This window comes from Rattus norvegicus, chromosome 7 (assembly GCF_021556685.1).
Source record: "Rattus norvegicus strain SHRSP/BbbUtx chromosome 7, alternate assembly SHRSP_T2T, whole genome shotgun sequence".
Taxonomy (NCBI): Eukaryota; Metazoa; Chordata; class Mammalia; order Rodentia; family Muridae; genus Rattus; species Rattus norvegicus.
The window spans coordinates 125,880,889-125,899,548 of NC_141540.1; the positions used below are offsets into that span (position 1 = coordinate 125,880,889).

The following is an 18,660-nucleotide window of genomic DNA, read 5'->3' on the forward strand; positions in this document are numbered from 1 at the left end:
CATTCAAAGATAGCTGGACACAGTGGTGCAGGCCTGTAGACCCAGAGCTACTTAGGAGGCTGAGGAAGGAGGGTCACAGGAGCCAAGGAGGCCAAGGCTAGCCTGGGCAACGGAGCATGGTGCCCCCTTCTCAAAATAAAACAGGTCATATTTCGTAAATGAACAGCCTGATAAGTTTTCACACACTGACTATATCAAGGGAACCACTCCTCGGCTGCTGCCTCTAGTCACTACTCTGCCCAGGAGTACCAGTCTCCTAACTTCTCACCTGCTCTGTCCTTTCTACAAGGAGACCCACGCAGTCAAAGTTCACCTGTGGTTGGTCTCACTCTGCACCCTCAGAATTTAAGGTCCTAGTGTGTGGCTACTCCCCCGAGTATTCATTCACTGTGAATGATGCTGGGTGGTTCCCATTGAGCATTATGGACAGTCTATCTAGCTCAAGTCTGTTTCCAGATAGGCACATTTATTCTAGCAAAGCCTAATCCCTGTGATTGACTTGCTGGCCCCACACAATCAGCTAAATGTGTCCGATGGTCCTCCACATTTACTTGTACTGGGTTTGTTTTTATTTTTATCTTGTTGTTTGTCTGTGTAGCCCTGGCTGTCCTGGAACTCAATCTGTAAAACTGTAGACTCTGTCTCTGCCTTTGACGTGCTGGGGTTAAAGGCATGTCATCACAAGCCACTGACAGTTTTTTTTTTTTTTGCATTGATTTTAGTTTACAACGAGTGTTGGAAATTTGAAATTTGAACTCAGTCCTCTTGTCTTCACAGCAAGTGTCTTATCCACTGAGCCATCGAGCCATCTTCCCAGCTTTTTTTTTTTTTTTTTTTTTTTAAATAAATCGGAGAGTCCTCTAAACTCTCTGGCGGTTGCCATGCATTCTACACAAACAGGCTTCTGCTGGTCTAGCTTAGGGCTGCCTGCAAACCTGACTTGTCAGGTCAGACACTTTTCATGTGACTTTCCGCACTTAGGTGGGTGGCACGTCTCAGAGCTTTGCGCTCCTTGCATCCCCGCAGGAGAGTCTGGGTGGCGGCTTGCCCCAGCTGCGCAATGCCGGAGGGAGGGTCCCTGCGGGCCCCGCCCCCGCCGCGCCTCCTCCGGGCGGGATAATTGAACGCGGCGCGCAGGAGACTTGCGTTGGCTGCCCAGGCCCGGCTTGATCGTGTAGCGGCTGCCCGCCGTGCTTTTGTCCGCCGCCCGAGCCCGCCAGCCCCAATGGAGCGCCCCGCGCCGTCGCGCCTCGTCCCGCTGCCGCTGCTGCTGCTCGGCAGCCTCTCGCTGCTGGCGGCCCGAGGTAGGGGCGCCCCGGGCCCACGGCCCCGCACTAGGTCCCCATCCGGGCCTCGCGCTCCCTGGAAGTTTGCAGCCTCCGATGCTCCGGAGCGCGCGCTGCGCCCAGGGGGTCATCGCACGGTCCCCAGAGCTGCGTGGAATTCAGGCCGGCGACCTCTTCTCCCCAACCTCATTTCCGGATCGGCCCCAGTGCCCTCCTCGCTAGGGGGACTTGCTTTAAATCTTTTATCTTCCAAACAGATCTTCCTGCGAGTTCACGCAGCCAGGTCCTCTGCTGATGAAGGCAGCTCAAAGACTGCCCGCTGGGCCTTGGGGATGAGAAGTACTCTGTACTGGAAGTAGTTTTAGAGCGTCTTAAAGACGCCTCCAGCCCCTACCCTCAGGTGCGGGGGTGGGGTGGGGACGGGAGGAACCCATTTTGCTCCTGAACAAACTAAGACAGGAAGACAGAGGCAGTAAGTTGTTCAGCTATGGAAGCAGAAAGAAAAGAGAAAATAGAGAGACAGTCCAGAGGCTTGGAAGTTGCCCACCACTTCCCTGCTGGGCCACCGAAGTACCTTCTAGCAGACTGGTGGCCCAGAAACATTTTCCCAGTACAAGAAACTTAGAGTGGACTAGGGACCACCTAGGCTGTGCTTTTCTCTGTCCAAAGGCCTCAAGGCCTGTGGGCCAGCACTTCACCTGTCTGTCAGAGGAGCTGTGGGGTTGTAAATCTATGACCTTTAACCTCTGTGATTCAGGGGCTCTCAGAGCCACGCCTGACTCTCCTGGAGTCTTTGTTTCTGCAGGGGGGAGGGGCGCCCAGATCCACCCTCTTGATCTCCTCTTCTTTCTCCCTGGGTTAGCTTAGTTTCCTTTGAATTCTCTGATAGCCACCCTTCTGGTCAAAAGGTCACAGTTGTTGATAACTGCTGGCTAAAGTCTTAGAGAGGCAGAGGGGAGGGAGAAGGGGCTGGGTTCTGAATCCTGGAGGAGTGCTGGTTGTTCTGGGCACTCTCTGCAGCCTTGGCACATCTTGGGCCACTTCTCAGTGTAGGAGACAGGGTGGGTAGGTTCGTAGGCCTCTGTTTGCGCCAAGAGCTTTGCAGCCCCTCAGAGTTCCGGGAGGCTTCTTGGAGAAGATTGTGCTTGGATGAGAGATGGCGAGGTGCATTTGAGTCCCTGCCAGGGAGAGTGAAAACCAGAGAGGACTTTTCATAAGGGAGGAGGCACACTGTTGCAAATGGCAGGGACCTCTGATACCCCCATGTTACTGCAGAGAGGAGACAGGTGGAGAGATGTGGTACTTACTCAGTGTGTGTGTGTGAGCATTCACACTTGCTAACCCGGAGTTGCTCAGGCCTGCCAGCATCATTCTTCATAGAAAAGCTTTAACTGAAGCCAGCCAGCATAGAACAGCCCGGGACCCATTTTGTGTCTTGTAGGGGGAGCTGCCTTGATTTTGGTTAGTTAAGTTTGGTGCGGTCTTAGAAAAGGCTTTGAAGCTGCTTGGTTCCTTCCTGCAGCCCCGTAACCCTGTAAGGCCAGGAGACCCTGATCTCAGGCCCCAGAGAGCTGTGGGGTTGGCAAAAAAGCTGACATCTGAAAAGGATCTTAGGGAAGCCAGCCAGGCAGCCACCTTGTTGCTAATCAGCTGCCATTCACTTGGCCACCAATGGGTTATGTGGCCACCTATATGCAGAAGAGCCCCGATTTTTCTTGCAAAACGACGAGTCAGCCTGTGACTGTCCTGTGACTATCTGTCCCGTTGGGCTTGGCTGCCCCAGGACCGGCTGAGGGTGGGGGGGGGGGGAGAAGTTGGGAGAAACAGTTGTGTTTTCTCCAAGGCTTTCTTGGCCTCTGGCTCCAGCCTGCAGTTTCCGACTGATTAAAAGAAAGTCCTGTTGGGAGGGAGAACAAAGGCTCTGAGCCCTTGGCAGAAACATGTGGCTGTGAGCTGAGCTCCTGGAAGTTTCCCAGTCGGGGAGGTGGAGACTGGAGGCAGGAAGATGGGGCTGGGGGTTGGGAGAACCCTGGTGGGGGCAGCACTGAGACCTCCAGGTCTTAAAGTTACTAACTCAGAGTTAAGGTTTTTGTGTGGGTGTGTCTGTGCCCAGCCCTGCCACGGCACCCCCACACCCCAATCCTAAAACATAACAGATTCCCACTTGTTAGGTTGCCTTGAGGGCTAAGGAAGAGAACCAAGCAGCAGGAGAACTGTCTTGTTCATTCTTTGGAAGTTCAAACTCTTCCTGAAGGAGCCCCAGACTGCAGTCCTCACAGCCAACCCTGGTGGTGAAGGTCACGCAGAAGCCTTCACTAAATAGTTGCCAAGGGACAGGTTTCCCGGATGTGGCAAGGGGTGAGACAAATTCATCCCTTTCCCTTCATAGCGTCCACGAGATCCAGATACATGAGCCAAGCCCTGAGTGAGGGGAGACTTTCTGGAGGAGGCAGCGAGCACCCATGGAAGAAAATTTATCTCATTGCTTGCTGAGAGGAAAAGTGTGTGCTCGAGGCAGGAGAAAGAGCCTGAGCAAAGTCCTGCTGGCAAAAGGAAACTTGAACATCTAAGTCATTTTTCAATTGCCATGAAAAAAACAAAACAAAACAAAACAAAACAAAAAAAAACCACTAACCAAGGCAAATTATAAAAGAAAGCATTCAGTTTGGGGATCAAGGTTTCAGGGAGTTAGAGTCCGTGGTCATGTTGTGTAGTATGGCGGCAGGCATGGTGGTGGAGATGTAGCTGAGAGCTTGCATTCAATCCAGTGGGTGGGGAGCAGAGGAAGAGGGAGAGGGAGAGGGAGGGGAGGGAGGGAAGGGGAGGGAAGGGCGAGCTAACTAGGAATGATGTGGACTTTTAACACTTCAAATCCCATCCCCCAGTGACACACCTCCAACAAGGCCACACCTCCTAATCCTTCCCAAACCGTTCCACTGACTAGGGACCAAGTATTCAAATATATGAGTCTAGGGGGCCATTCTCATTCAAACCACCACAGTGAGATACCCAGGAACATAGAGGGGCTCTGCCCTACCCTTGTGTATGTGTTGGGGGAGGAGCCCCCTGTTTGCAACTCCCTGAAGGTCCAGTAGCCTAAGCAAAAGGCATAATGGACAGGCAGCTTTGCAGATAACACTTTGGATAACAGTTCTCAAAAGGCACAAGAGATTCTGCCAATGTACTTTTTTTTTTTAGATTTGTTTACTTTTAAATTTAATCCGTATAAGCGTTTTGCCTGGATCTATGTGTACCATGTGTGTGCAGTACTTGGGGAGACCTGAAGAGGGCATCAGATCCCCGGGTGCTAGGGTTTCAGACAGTCGTGAGCTGCCCTGTGGATTCTGGGAACTGAACCCACATGCTGGGTAAGAGCACCCAATACTTTTGTCTTCTAAGTAATCTTTCCAGGCCCCACCCCCACCCCAGTGCATTTTGTCCAACAACAACAAAAAAAGACTTTCCTTTTGTGAAATATCACATCTTAGCAATTTGATTAATAACTACTTTGACATAGTGCGTGTGGGTCCAATTTCTTTGAAATGACCTCAGCTATGGCTGTGTAACAAAGTAGGGTGGGAGGAGAGGAACTTTTTCAAAATCCGGGTAAGGCATGTGTCCTGTTCAGGGCAAGCGGGAGTGCTGTTTCCTAAGCTGGACAGGTCTCACCTCTTTCCACCCAAGGCTGTTCCTGAGTAAGGCTGGGTTAGGCTAACTGAAGTGATTCCCATTCGAGAGCTGACAGCCCTTTGAGGTATGAGGCCCCGTATTTTTTTTCCTGGGTCTCTTTTTCCGTTGGTTCTCACCTGCTGGAGTTAAGACTGACTGAGATTTGCTTACCGCATGTGTGAAGTCTTGCCTGTCCTTTTGGCTAAAACTCCTCTTGGGAGACTCCATTACTAAGAGTCAGTACTGCCTGTAGTCTGGCTGACAGCGGCTGTGGGCTACTATTATTCCTCGACAGCGTGGGTTCTTGACACTAGCCCTGGACCCTGCTTCACCTATAGGACCTTGTTGCATGCCAAATGCCTCTCCTCACAGAGGACTCTGTCATTGTCCCCATTGTACTGGACACCGAGGCACACAGAGACTAAGGATCCCGGGAAGCCTGGCTGAGCATTTCGGTCCTAACAAGGATGCTCAGTAGCCTCCTCGTCTCTTGCCAGTTAACTCTTCCTTTTCTTAACTCGAGGGATATGTCCTCCCCCCCCCCCCCGGGGCTTTTATAGTGGATCTGGGAGCTTTGGAGGCTGGGCTTTGAGTTGAGGTTCAGTCAACCTTGGCTTTCTCTGCCTGCACTCTTTAGGGCTCATATAGAGTTGCTAGGGTCTCATGAGATCATTTGCTTATTCAGTGCTATCCAGTGGTGGCTGTTGTTGCAAAGCATTGGGACAAAGTCCAGAGGGAAACCCGGCCGGTGCCGCCCTCCAGGTGTTAAGTTCAAGTGTAATCATTTGTGCTAAGTGCTAGGAATGTCAGAGAACAAAGAGGCTGTGACCACAGGAAACAATGCTTCTGTGAGCCTGCGTGTTCCAGCGAGTTGAGGGTGGTTAGGAGTCCCTGAGGAAGGGCTGTTGGCAGGAGCACAGTGGCCCAGGACCACCCGGCTGCAACTTCTAAAGGCCAGGTGCAAGGACACATGTCAGGTGGCTGGAGAGGTGAAGGAAACCAAAGAGGAGATGGGTCTTGAAAGCTTAGAAAAGAGACTCTCAGGGTAGGGCAGGATGCTATGGAGGGGTCAGCGGTGAGGATGGTGCAATGTGTCCTAGACTTGGCACACAAGATAGCCACCTCAGCTGGATCTGCTCCAGGGAGCTTCAAGGGGAAGATAATTCACCTTCTTAGCTGTATACTGCACATGCCCATTGTCTTCTGTTACCTCCTCCTGCCTGCTTCTCTATACCTCAGACCCTCGCGCTGTTTGTGACAAGTGCTAGGCGTGCATATTTCGTTCAGTTGGCTTTCTTGTCAGGGTTTGCAGTTTTTGGCTTCTTTAATCCTGACCCCAAGTCCCTGTAAGGTCCCCTAATTCCGCTGTAGCTTTAGAGAAGGCAGCGGCTGAGGCAATGGGCAGGATCCTTGTAAGATGTGAGCTATGGGGGCTCCAGGGAGCAGGCCCAGGAGTCTACCCATTATGGAACACCAGCGCCCTCTGCGCTCTCTGGGGCTCTGAGCTTGTTCAGAACCGGGGGTAGGGGTGGGGTCAGTGGAAGCTAGCCTCACTCTTGGTCCTTCCACAACCCCCACCTACTCTATAGAACTAGAGGACATTTAATGTTCTGAGTTTTGGAAGGACAATCTCTGGGAGGCACCTTTGCCTTCCCTGTGAATCTAACAGCCAAGGACCCACACACAGGCAGGCAGAGGTGGGAGGGGCAAGCCCTCCATACAGCATACAGTTGGGGAAACTGAGACCCAGGCCTGCTCCGGTTGGAAAACCTCCCCAGCCAAAGCTGGACCTTTCATCTTTCCACATAACATACTGAGAAATCTTGAACATTAATTAGGTCACTAATTAGGTTCCCCCAGGCCACTGGGTAACACAGTTAGTCAAGGCCTCTGCATCATTCATGGCTACCAGGCTGACCCTCTGGAAGCCTTTACAACATCATGGCTACCAAGCTGACCCTCTAGAAGCCTCTACAACGTTCATGGCTACCAGGCTGACCCTCTGGAAGCCTCTACCTGAAGAGTGGTTCCGAACCCCTGTAATCCCAAGCCCACTGTCTATATATACTGTCATGGGAGGACCTAGTGACCCTGATGTTACACATCAAGGGTGGGATCTGCTGTTTCTCTCTAAGCCATGGATGCCTGGTAGCAAGCTGTTGATACCTGTCAGCTTTATGGCTTTTACTTACTTAGGGGTGTATGCTGATGTTCATGTGTGTGGAGGCCGGAGGTTAACCTCCAGAGTTGTTCCTTAGGAGCTGTCTGCCTTGCTTTTTAATGTAATTAAATTTGTGTGATATATATATTCAGAGGCCAGAAGAGTTTGCGGGAGCCCCTGGAATTGGAGTCACAGAGGGTTGAGAGCGGTTCAGCCTGGTCGCTGTGAACTAAAGTCCCCTGGAAGAGCGGCAGTGCTCTTCTCTGCTGGATCCTCTCTCCAGCCTTGCCTTGCTTTTGAGAAGAGGCCTCTCACTGGGACCTGAGGTTCACCACTGTTAGGCCGGCTAGCAAATCCTCATAATCCTTCTGTCTCTACCTCCCCAGGACTGGGATTACAAATGCATGACACCATGTTCAGCCTCTTTCGTGGGTTCCGGCCTCAAGCCCAGGTCCACCCGCTTGCATGGAAAGCACCTCACTGACTAAGCTGTCTCCCAGCCCCTTGGAAGTGTTAACTCACCCTGAAGAAAGTCACCCTAATGCCTTCTGCCCAACTGCCACAGTAGTTCCGTGGGTCGGTGGCGTTTTCTAGAAGAGGGATCTGGGCCAGATGCTGGGGAATACACAGTTTCTACAGAGTAACTGCCCTTCTTCACCTCGCCATTCCTGCACATCTGGTTGAGGAACTGAGATCCCAGAGGTTGGAGACACATGGCAGCTTGTTTGAGGCTGAGCAGTGTTACCTTCTGTTTGGTGACATCTCTATATGCTGCTCAAGCTGGGCCCCATCTCCTGGATGGTTGCAGACCGCTGTATGTCACCTGGGTGCTTGGCAGCAAACGCTCTTAGTGCCTGAACCATCTCTCCAGACCCATGGAGAATCATACTTTCTGCTTGTTTGTTTGTTTGTTTGTTTGTTTGTTTGAGATAGGGCTTTTCTGTTGTAGCCCTGGCTGTCCTGGAACTCTCTCATTCTCTCTGTAGACCAGGCTGACCTCAAACTCACAGAGATCCACCTACCTCTGCCTCCCCAGTGCTGGGATTAAAGGTGTACACCACCACTGCCCCCTGGCAGAGGATGCATATTCCATATTTACACTATGATTCATAACAGTAGCAAGTTCCAGTTATGACTAGTAACTTAGTAATTTTATGTTTGGGAGACACCACAGCCTGTGGAGCTATTGAAGGGTCACAGTATTAACCAGGACTGAAGTGAGAGAAGGTTCTGGATTGGCTGGAGGGCCCTGCTCAGTGAGGGGACCTCGAAGCTCACAGAGCGTGGGTGAGTTCATTGGTAGACTTGGAAGCTGCCGCTGTGGGCTGACTGCACAGAAGCAGCAGTGGCGGTCTGGAAGCAGAATAGAAAGAAGAGTTTGAGGGGACAGGGGAAGGAGAGGCGCTCCCCGCACTGGAGTCTGACTGAAGCCTCTCATCCGCTGAGAAGCAAAAATCCCAGCAAATGCAGTCACTGTGCCTTTCCTTTACAGATACTTTATATCAGCAGTTGTCAACCCATGGGTTGCAACCCCTTTGGGAATAGCTCCTTAGTGATTTTTACAGTTGGGGGTCACCACAACCTGAGGGACTGTATTAGAGGGTCTCAGCATTAAGAAGGTTGAGAACCGGTGCTTTATGTTAAATTGAGACGAGCCAGGCTTAAGGCCTCTGGGCGATATGGTGTGAGGTGAGGCCTCATTCCTTCCCCCCAGATTGGACTTGGGGCTTCTCTACAGTGTGTTTGCCGTGTAACTCTCCTACCTATCTATCCACATGGCCGCGACTTTTCTACTTTTTATAACAGTTGCGATCCTGTTAGATAGCTTGCGGTCGATCATTTAGGTTTCACAGTAAGCCTTCGAAGAGAGTAACTTTAAAACCTACCAAAACTTTCAGAAATCAGTGCTCTCCTGCTGTCCCTCAGGGAACCCACACCCGCACTTGGGTATGTTTTCTGTTCCAAGACTCTCCTTAGAGAAGCCCAAACCCCAGTGCTAGGTTGTGTGTTATTTTTCCATCTGAGCACCTCTCCTCTTAATCCTCCTACTTAAGCCAGTTTTTGTTTGTTTGTTTGTTTTGTTTTTTTAAATACTTGTATTAAACCTCAACTCTGGCCAGCCTTGAAATTCTTTTCTGCATTGCATCAAAGCCAGATGCAACCCAGGTTTGGCTTGAGTTGCCATCCCTACATGCTGCAGTCACCAGCGGGGAGCTGTGCCTTCTATCTCTGCCCCCACCAAATGCTGACACTTGGGTTATGGGTTCCGAGTTACTCTTCTCAGTGTTCCTGTGCAGGTTGGGAGGCTTGTCTTTCACCATTCTGTGACTGACCGGCTGTGGGCCAGATGCTGTGGTATGGAACTCTTGGTCCCTGTGAAATGTGGCCTCGGCGGGGACTTTGCTCTGTGACTCATTGGTAAAACACTGAGAAGTTGCTCCGGGTGCGATGTGAATGAACTGTGGGGTGAAGGCAGGATAGAACCCTCTGTGGGCTTCAGGAAGTCCTTAGAGTTTGTGTTGGGGCAGTAGGACGCAGGATGCCAGTGTTCAAGATGATTTGATCATTCCCCATCTCCAGGTGAGTCTGCGGGAGCTGCACCTTGGTGAGAAGGAGGTCACAGCTGAGCAGGTGTGACAGTCAGGCCCCTCTTCACTGCCCTGCTTTGATTGGGGGCGCGGGACATGAAACCACCCGCCTGGATCACTCTGTGGATAGAAAAGAAAAGTTCATTTGGGAAAGCAAGTTCCTAGCTGTTTCACAGGCATAGAGAGAGTGGCAACCTGGTGGGAAAGTAAATGGCTTTTATGTGATAGCTAGGTGGTCTGTGAGTTAATACAGGCTGGTCAGATTAACCAAGAGCTAGATGCTCTTGCCTGATGTAGCTGGCCTTTGGGGCTGATGAAGGAGGTAATTTTATTTATTTATTTATTTTTTTCTGGCAAAGAGAAATCTGCTTTACAAGATTCCCGAGGAGCACTGAGTGTGGGCTTTCTGTTTACCCATTAATAATCCTCCTGTTTACCCAGTCAGAGCCTTTCTGTTTAGGACCTTGTCACCAGCACCACCATCTTGGGGAACTGCTTTGGATCTAACACTTCCCCTGTGGCTACCTCAGAGACTGTTGGGGGAAGACACTCTCCAGGGAGATTTTTAAAAATAAATTATTCAAATTATTTGTGTTCACCACCACACAGTTTAACTGTTCCCATTTGGAATCTCACAGCTCAGCATGCAAACCATCTGACTGACTGTTCAGTCCCTCTTCAAAACCATTCAGGAAGGCAGTTGGCCTAGTCAATCTCTTCACGGAAGTCAGAGCAGCACTGGCTGAAAAAGGGCAAGAGTTTACAGGCAAAATGTTCAGTTCCTTTCCTAGTGACAGAGAAGGCAGAATGACTCACAAAAACTAATTTTTTTTTTCTGGGGCAGGCAGGACCTCACTATGGAGTCCGAGCTTGAGCTCTGGTTACCTCAGCCTCCCAGGGTGGGGTCTATGGGAATGTACTACTCTCGCCTGCCTAAACACTATTTAAAACAAAACAAAACCAAAACCATTCTCACTAGGTAACCCTGGCTGGCCTGGAACTCACAGGGATCCACCTGCCTCTACGTCCTAAATACTGGGATTAGAGGTGTGTGCCACCACCATGCCTGGTGAAAATACTAAATTTTTTAAAAAGATTTGTTTGTATTGAGGTGTATGACTCTTTGCCTGTATTTATGTGTGTATCACACGAGTGTAGTGCCCCAGAGGCCAGAGGAGGCATCGGATCCCTTTGAAGTAGAGTTAGAGAGAGATGAAAGCTGCCATGTGTGTGCTGGGAACCAAACCTAGGTGTTCTGTGAAATCAGTAATGACTCTTAACTGCCAAGCCCCCGTTCTAGCCCCTAAACACTAGTCACTACTATTTTTTAATGAATGTTTTCATTGTGGTGGAATGTATATCACCCCAAGCTCACCCACCCTTTAACTCTTTTTAAAAAAAAAGATTTATTTATTTATTCTATATAAGTACACTGTAGTTGTCTTCAGACGCACCAGAAGATCTCATTACAGATGGTTGTGAGCCACCATGTGGTTGCTGGGATTTGAACTCAGGACCTCTGGAAGAGCAGTCAGTGCTCTTAACCACTGAGCCATCTCTCCAGCTCCAGCCTCTTAACTCTTAAGTCTCAGGTGTACCATCCAGATTCCATAGGAAGTCTCATTGCTGTGCAAGCATCACTACCACTTATCCCTAGAATGTTCTCATCTTCCCAGACGGAAATTTCATACCTCTTAAACCTTAATTCCACACTCTACCTCCATCCCCATCCCCTTGGCAAACACTCGTTCACTGTCTATAAATTTTTTTATTTACATTTTTTAAAAATGTGTGTGCAGCGGCACGTATGTGGACATCAGGGAACAACTTGCAGGAGTGGGTTCTCTCCTACTCTGCAACTCTCAGGGATTGAACTCTGGTCCTCAGGCTTGGTGGCAGTCGCCTTTACACGGAATCACCTACTGGCCTTGTGAATGGATCTGACTTTTAAGGACCTCCTGTGTTCCCTAGTCTTGAGCTCTCTGATTATACTTGATTTTCATAAGGGGAGTATGGCTTGTTTATCTAAAAAGAAAGTCAACATAGTAATTATGAACACAGTAATCTAGCTTTGTAACTAGAATAAGAGAAAGCATGTGTGTGAGTGCATGTGTGTGCACGTGTGCGTGTGTGTGTATGTGGGTGTGCATGTTTGTGTGCGTGTTTGTGTGTGTGTGTGTGTGTGTGTGTGTGTGTGTGTCCATGTCCCTGCCATGTGCGTTTGTGTGCTCCAGTCAGCCTGGCCCTGCCCTACAGAACCTGTCTTGCATGGGACATACACATCTTTTAAAGACCAACCTTCTACAGAGGGCGCCTCTGTTAGCATCTAGGGCTGTGGTACCAGGGTGTCTCCCAGACTGTGTTCTCATTTCTCCAACCCCTCCTCTTCCATAGCCCTGTTTTCTTTAATAGCTAAGAGGTGACTAGTGCTCTGAGCCCACCAGTGGAAAGTCAGGTCCATCTCCTGAAGTGGCATCTCTTTAGCTCTTGTCGTTTCGAACTTCTAGTGAATCTTGCCCTTTGCTGTGCTCAGCTCCAGCCTAGGAACCTTCCCTCTGGTCACTCCCTCTCCTCCCTGAGGTGAACCAGGAAGAAGCCCCAGACAGCTCCTGTGGCTCAGGGGTGGTTATGCCCAGCAGTTCCTTGTTCTTTGGAATGGATGCTTCTTGCGCCTCTGTGGGTATGCTGGCCAATACAGGTGCCGTGTGGACATTGAGGTACATCTCTGTTCATGACGTAGATGCAGTTCAGGGTGGGGCTGCAGAACCCGTGCCAGGGAGCAGGAGTGTGTAGGGCCCTCTGTGGCTGCCAAGTCCTGGGCAGAGCTAGCCACGTGCTGCTTTTGGTTGGTGAAGCATAACCTTGGTGGGGAGGGGGACACATTAGCATTGTTTTTGTTGGTGGTGACTTGAAGTCTGAAGTCCTTCCTTGCTATGACCCTTCAGTGGCTGAACATTTCGGGTATCTGAAAGAGACCAGTGACCATGGAAACAGTTGGGGAACTGTTATTGAGGGACAGGAGTAGGAAACACCCTGGTGAACTTCGATCACTGCAGGGTGGTGGCCCCAGAGGAGGTGTGCCCATGCCTTCCTCCTCTGCTGCCCTCATTCAGCTGGCATGTGTCCTCATGGGCTCCTTTCCCAGCAGGCTGGAGCTCTTAGTACAACCTTAGACAGACAACTCTACCTTGATCAGGGAGCCTATGAGCTTGGGCCAGTCAGTGCAGCTCCAGCTGTTGACACAGGTCCAGCTTGGCAATCCCCGTGGCCTCGATGTTTAGCGACAGTGCTGGACCTATAGAGTGCAGCTTGGGCATTGGTCTGCTCTATGCACCTAATGTTGCTGTCCCCAGCCCGACTACTCACTCTCCTTCCCAGGCTGTAGCCGGAGCAAGTAATTGTCACTTAGAATAAGATTTCTAAATTCTCATGTTCTGCTCGACTGTTCTGCTGGGTTTGGGTATTCCTTCCTGAGAGAGAAAGGTTAGAAGTAATGTATTCCTGGTAGGTCAAATGTGGCTGGAAGTGGTTATAGCTTCTCAGTTCGTCCCCTAATTCCACTAATGCTATGTGCTGGGTTGAGTTGCAATGGGAAACTCAGAACTGGAGGTGACAGGACTGTGTTTGTAAGGAACTTCAGCTCAGGCTTGTTTATTGCCTCAGGGATACTCCCTAACCCTCTGGCTGTTGTCCAGCCTGGCCAGGGTCCCCGCCTGTCCCCTTCCTAGTCTCTTAAGGAGGCATGCAGGCACTGTCCACTGACTTCTGAGACACCTCAAGCCCAAGAAGGGTGAGCTGAGCCCTTGCAGCTTCAGGGGAGTCCCCCCTGCCCCCCCCCCGCCCCCGGCAGCTTTCAGCAGCTGCTCTGCAGGTATCAGACCCCGGGACACTCAGCTCAAGGACAGTGGAGCCACATACCAGGGGCATTCCAAGTTTCCAGGCTGCTGAGAGTTTTAACCTCTGATTGTCTTGCTGAGCTCACAAGGTTCAGAGTGTCCGAGGTCCCCTAATGGGCATCATTTAAAAACACATTAGACTCCCCCATGCAGCTCGGGACTCAGTTCCCACCCACCCACCCACTTAGAATGCAGCTGCATTAATGGAGGTCTACAGCGGGACTGATGACGGAGGCTCCCCTCTCACAAATGGCAGCAGGCGTTCCCCCTGTCCTCTGACAAGTTGCAGAGTCATTGTTTAGAACTTCATCAACCCACTCCACCTTCTCAGAGACTGCAGAGGTCTCATGAGCTCTATTTTAACACAAATGAGCTATGGGCCAGAGGGTTGAGGTGGCCTGGTCAGGGATCACACAGGTCCCCTGAAGAGCAGTACATGTTCTTCACTGCTAAGACATCTTTCCTATCCTCCCATGGTGTTCCTCTTCTTTAAAAACACTATATACATACATACATACATACATACATACATGTGTATATATATATAATGCAAGTGTGTGAAGGCACCCAGTTTCCAGGAACTGGAGTTACAGGTGGTCAGGTGGTTATGAGCCACCTGATAAGGGCGCTGGGAGCTGAACTCAGGTCCTCTGCAAGGGCCTCAGGTGCTTTTAAAATCAGAGCCATCTCTCAAGCTCCCACGGTGTCTCCAGAAGCTGAGTTTTGTAAGGTGCTGACAGACAGTGGCCTCTACATAGCAACCAACACTCCCAGGGCTGTTTCCTGTCCTGTAAGTCCCTTGGGGTTGAAAGCAGATATGTGGCATCTTGGGACACATGACCCTTCCCTGGGGTTTCATGGAGATCTTCTACCTGCTGATAGCAGAGGGTCACAGCCTAGTGAGGCCAAAGGCCCAGGCTGGGATGAGGGCCTACGTTTCCGGCTCAACCATTTGCTGAAGGCCTGTGCTAGCTGCCTGGCAGCGTAGCTGTTACTTCTGAGCCTGGCGTTGTGCCAAGCCAGCACTGCCCTCGCCTCTTTGGTCTCTGTTTCTTACAACAGACCGTTATGCCTAAGGGCGGAACTGTCACCAGCCTTAGTTTCCCCAACTTATGCTGAGGGTGGAAGCCCCTTCCGTATTACAGAGACTAAATGGAAACCTGGAGGTGGGTCCCAGAAGCCGGGCCAGAGGTAGAGGGTTTGCCAGTGTTTAGACTTTTCCTCCTGCCTCCTCTCTGGAGGAGTCAGACCCTAGCCATACCGCGAGTGCCAGGTCGATGGCGTCCCTGCCATACATCTGTCTGCAGAATTCTCCTTTGTTCTCTAGACCAGAAAAGCAGGGGCGTGGCCTGTGTGCCCTGGTCTCTGCACTGAGCTTGGTGCTTTCCGAGCTGGCCCAGGCCTGTGTGAAAGGGGTAGGGAAGACGCTTGCAGCTGAGAGGAGGTGGCATGCTTATCACAGGTTTACAGAGTGATTGAGAGCGTTCTGCGAGTTCTCCCTGCCCTTCCAGACTCGGCCTGATGTTGTAGTTGGGGCTGCAAGACGGCGTGGCAGGGGTGCGGGATACCAGGCGGGCTCACCCATCAGCGCGTTCTCTTCCCTACACAGCGAATGCAGACATCTCCATGGAGGCTTGCTGCACGGAGGGAAATCAAATGGCTAACCAGCACAGGGACTGCTCGCTCTCCTACACCTCAGAATCCAAGGAGTGCAGGTACGTGGGCCGTTACCACTGGTTGACATCACATGCCCGTCTAGAGGCAAGTGGGAGAGAGCACGGTGAATGCCAGATGTCCGAGAAGGTGATAGGGGGACCTTCTTCCCTCTGTCTGCTGCTTCCTCCTCTGTGCTTCTGAGCCCTGCGCACAGAGCTTGGCTCATTGCCCTGGGCTGCCCAGTGCTCACTGGGGGGGGGGGGGGGGGGATCTGTAGCCTTCCCCGGCCTGAAAAGTAAAACCATCCAGATGTGCAGTCAGGTCTGCCACAGCTGTCTAACTCTGAGCAAGTCGTCTCCCCAAGTAGAAGGAAGGTTTGTCGTAGAGCGTCAGATGGGACCTCGTGACTTGAGGAGCCTGCTGCCCACAGACCCCCGAGGTCACAAGCAGTTCGTTCACACAGCTTCAGCGTATCTAGATTAAGTCAGGTACCCACAAAGTTTGGGGGAACGTGAGACCTTAGATTACGATAATAGATCATATTGATTATCATAAAGAAATTGTCAAGTCTTTACAGTCACATGTGGAATGCGGGAAGAGCAGCCAGAGAGGGAGCAGCCAGTGTGGGTGCTCAGGGGCAGCAGCCAGTGTGGGTGTTCAGGGGCAGCAGCCAGTGTGGGTGCTCAGGGGCAGCAGCCAGTGTGGGTGCTCAGGGGCAGCAGCCAGTGTGGGTGCTCAGGGGCAGCAGCCAGTGTGGGTGCTCAGGGGCAGCAGCCAGTGTGGGTGCTCAGGGGCAGCAGCCAGTGTGGGTGCTCAGGGGCAGCAGCAGCGACAGAGGCAGAGGGAGGTAGGGGGTGGGTGCGCTCCCCATTGTTCCTGGTTGTGTGGCTATTTTAGGGACTAACTGGGAGCAGGGTAAGAATCTGATGGAGGTTCCAGGCATAAATTGGGTGGCAGCACATCTGTCCAGACGTGTCTTTAAAAGGGCCCTTTGAAGCAGAAGGCAGTTGACACGAGGGAGCGGAAGCTGAGAGATTAGCAGGCTGTTTGAAGGACACCAGGAGATATGCAGGTGACTTGGAACTGGGCAGTGGCCTGGGATAGAGGGAAGGGTCTGGCTGTGGAAGTAAGTGGAGGCAGGGAGCCAAGCTATCAGGACTGGGAGTGGGGTGGGATCCAGAGGGGTGTCAGTGACTCCTCAGAGGTTCACTTTGTCTAGCTGGGCAGATGAGAAGGGAGAAGGGATGCTGTTGGGAGAAGGCTGAGGGGGGCTGGGGTGGAATCAGGCTAGGTATCCTTAAACACTCAGAAACCCAAGTGAGCAGCTGCTGGTCCTGCTAGGAGTGTGTCCAGAGGCCGGCTAGAGAGAGAATTAGCAGTGTTGCACAGAGCAGACATCCGGGATGAGGGGCCAACTCCAGCACCCTGGGGTCCCATTCTAGGTGCCCAGTGAATCCTGTCCTCTAAGCCTCTTAGGGCGACAGCGCCCCGCCCCTCACCAAGTTCAGACAGCGTTCAGAGGAATCCCATCCAGGAAGAGGGTTTGGGACAGGCAAGATTGAGTGACCCTAGGTTGGTTGGTTGATTGGATTTTTTTCAAACTAGGTTCCCTGGAGACTTTACAGTTCTTTGGGAAGCCCTGGCTGCCCTGAGGCAGAGGAGTACCCGGGGAAACCTGCTCTGTCTCCTTCCTCCTGTTCAGAGGCAGACGGAGGCAGGGCGGCTAGGTTCCTGCCATCTGCCTCTTAGCCATCATCATCCTGACTTGGTGACATTTTCTCTGCCAAGCCATTTTGTACAAATGGACCTTGTTCGAAGTCTGCGGGAGGTGTGGGGGTGTGGTTCCCAGTCACTGGAGGGGTTACAGTCATGGCACTGGGTTGTGCTCTCTAACCTTAGGGCAACAGTGTGCCCAGGAGCTTGTGGGTCAGTATGACACTGCTGAATAGTGATGTGGTGACGTTACCCAACCCAGCAGGTGAGGAACGGGCTCACTGAGGTGGATGTGCCTGTTCGGGTCACTGCTAGCAGCATTAATAAAAGGAGGACAGGGATCGGGAGCCAGTTCCCCAGGCACCCTCCCTGTCGGGACTGAGTTTGTACGTGTGCCCCCGAGTGCTTGTGGGGCCTAGGCTATTTGGCTTGCATTTCTGGAGCCTTCATGGCTGGCTAGCACACAGTAGGGCTGCAGACAACAGTACTTTGTAAACTGTGGTAAAATACATACATAAGACTCACCATCTCAATCCTTTGTGAGGGCTCATTTATACAACTGACCCTCCTCTCCCAGACCCTTCCAATCAATCCTGCAAAATGGAACCTCTGAACCTATGTTACCCCGTTGGTTTTTTTGTCTGTGAATTTGACTTCTCCTGTGTCTCCTTGGGACTGGCTTGTGTCACTTAGCACTGGGTCCTGTAGGTTCCTCCGTGGCGTCAGGATTTCCTTTGGGCTTTGAGGCAGATTCACGTTGAGTCACACGGTTCTGCTCGCCCATTCTTCCCTCCAGTCACGTTTAGGTTCCTTCCACATTTTGGCTACAGCGAGCGACACTGCCATGAACTTGGGTGGGCAGTCATATGTTGGAGACCCTGCTCCATATTCTCTTGATTGGGATTGCTGGATCCTATGACAAATCTGTTTTCAGCTCTTGGTGGGGGGAAACACCATGCTGTTTTCCAAATAGCTGCCCTGTTTCTTTCCTGCCAGCCATAGAGAAGTCCGCCCCACCTCCACCCCCTGTCTCCTCATCTTTACTGTTGTCTTAGTTATTTTTGCTGTGACAGGACAGTGTGGCCAAGACAACCTACAAAAGAAAGCTTTTAATTGGGTTTACAGTTCCAGGCAGTTCCAGTCCACGACAGCGTCCAGTTAGTCGGCTTCCAGCAAGGCCACACCCTCTAATCCTTATTAAACAGTTCTACTAACTGGGGACCCAAGTATTCAAATGTACGAGTCTCTTGGGGCCATTCTCATTCAGATAACCACAGCAGAGTGGTATTTAGCATCATGGGTATTTAGTGAAATACCTCTTGTCTGCCGATCCAGCGAAGTACGTATAAAATTAATGTCATTGTAGACACACCCATCTGTGATCTGGAGAGACACAAGAAGCCGGATTCACACTTCTGAGCCCCGGGTAGGGGAAAGGCTGGCCGGGGCCTCTGTCCTTAGGCAGAAGCAAAGGGCGTAGCCAGGGAAGCCCTAACCTCTCTTGCAGACACCGCGGTCAGGTTCTTGTTTCTGCCCTTGCTGGCTCTGGCTTTAGGTTACTTTGGTCTGGATGAGAGCCATATTTGACACCCTTCCATCTCTGTTGTCTGCGGGACTGGCTCTGAGAAAAGGGTTTAAGTCTGAGGCATAGACTCCGGCAGGTTCAGGTCCTGGCAGGTTCAGGTCCTACC

At 51.4% G+C, this 18,660-nt stretch overlaps 1 protein-coding gene across 2 annotated transcripts in view; it reads left to right on the forward strand.

Annotated features, from left to right (window-relative positions):
- The first annotated feature begins 1,101 nt into the window (after positions 1–1,101).
- Fbln1 (fibulin 1) overlaps positions 1,102–18,660 on the forward strand; it is a 79,222-nt gene continuing 61,663 nt past the window's right edge. Inside the window, 2 exon segments of one of the 2 annotated variants that reach the window (NM_001127547.1) lie at positions 1,102–1,304; positions 15,210–15,315. In NM_001127547.1, coding sequence (NP_001121019.1) covers positions 1,226–1,304; positions 15,210–15,315 — 185 coding nt within the window. In that variant the 5' untranslated portion in view covers positions 1,102–1,225. 2 annotated transcript variants of the gene reach the window in all.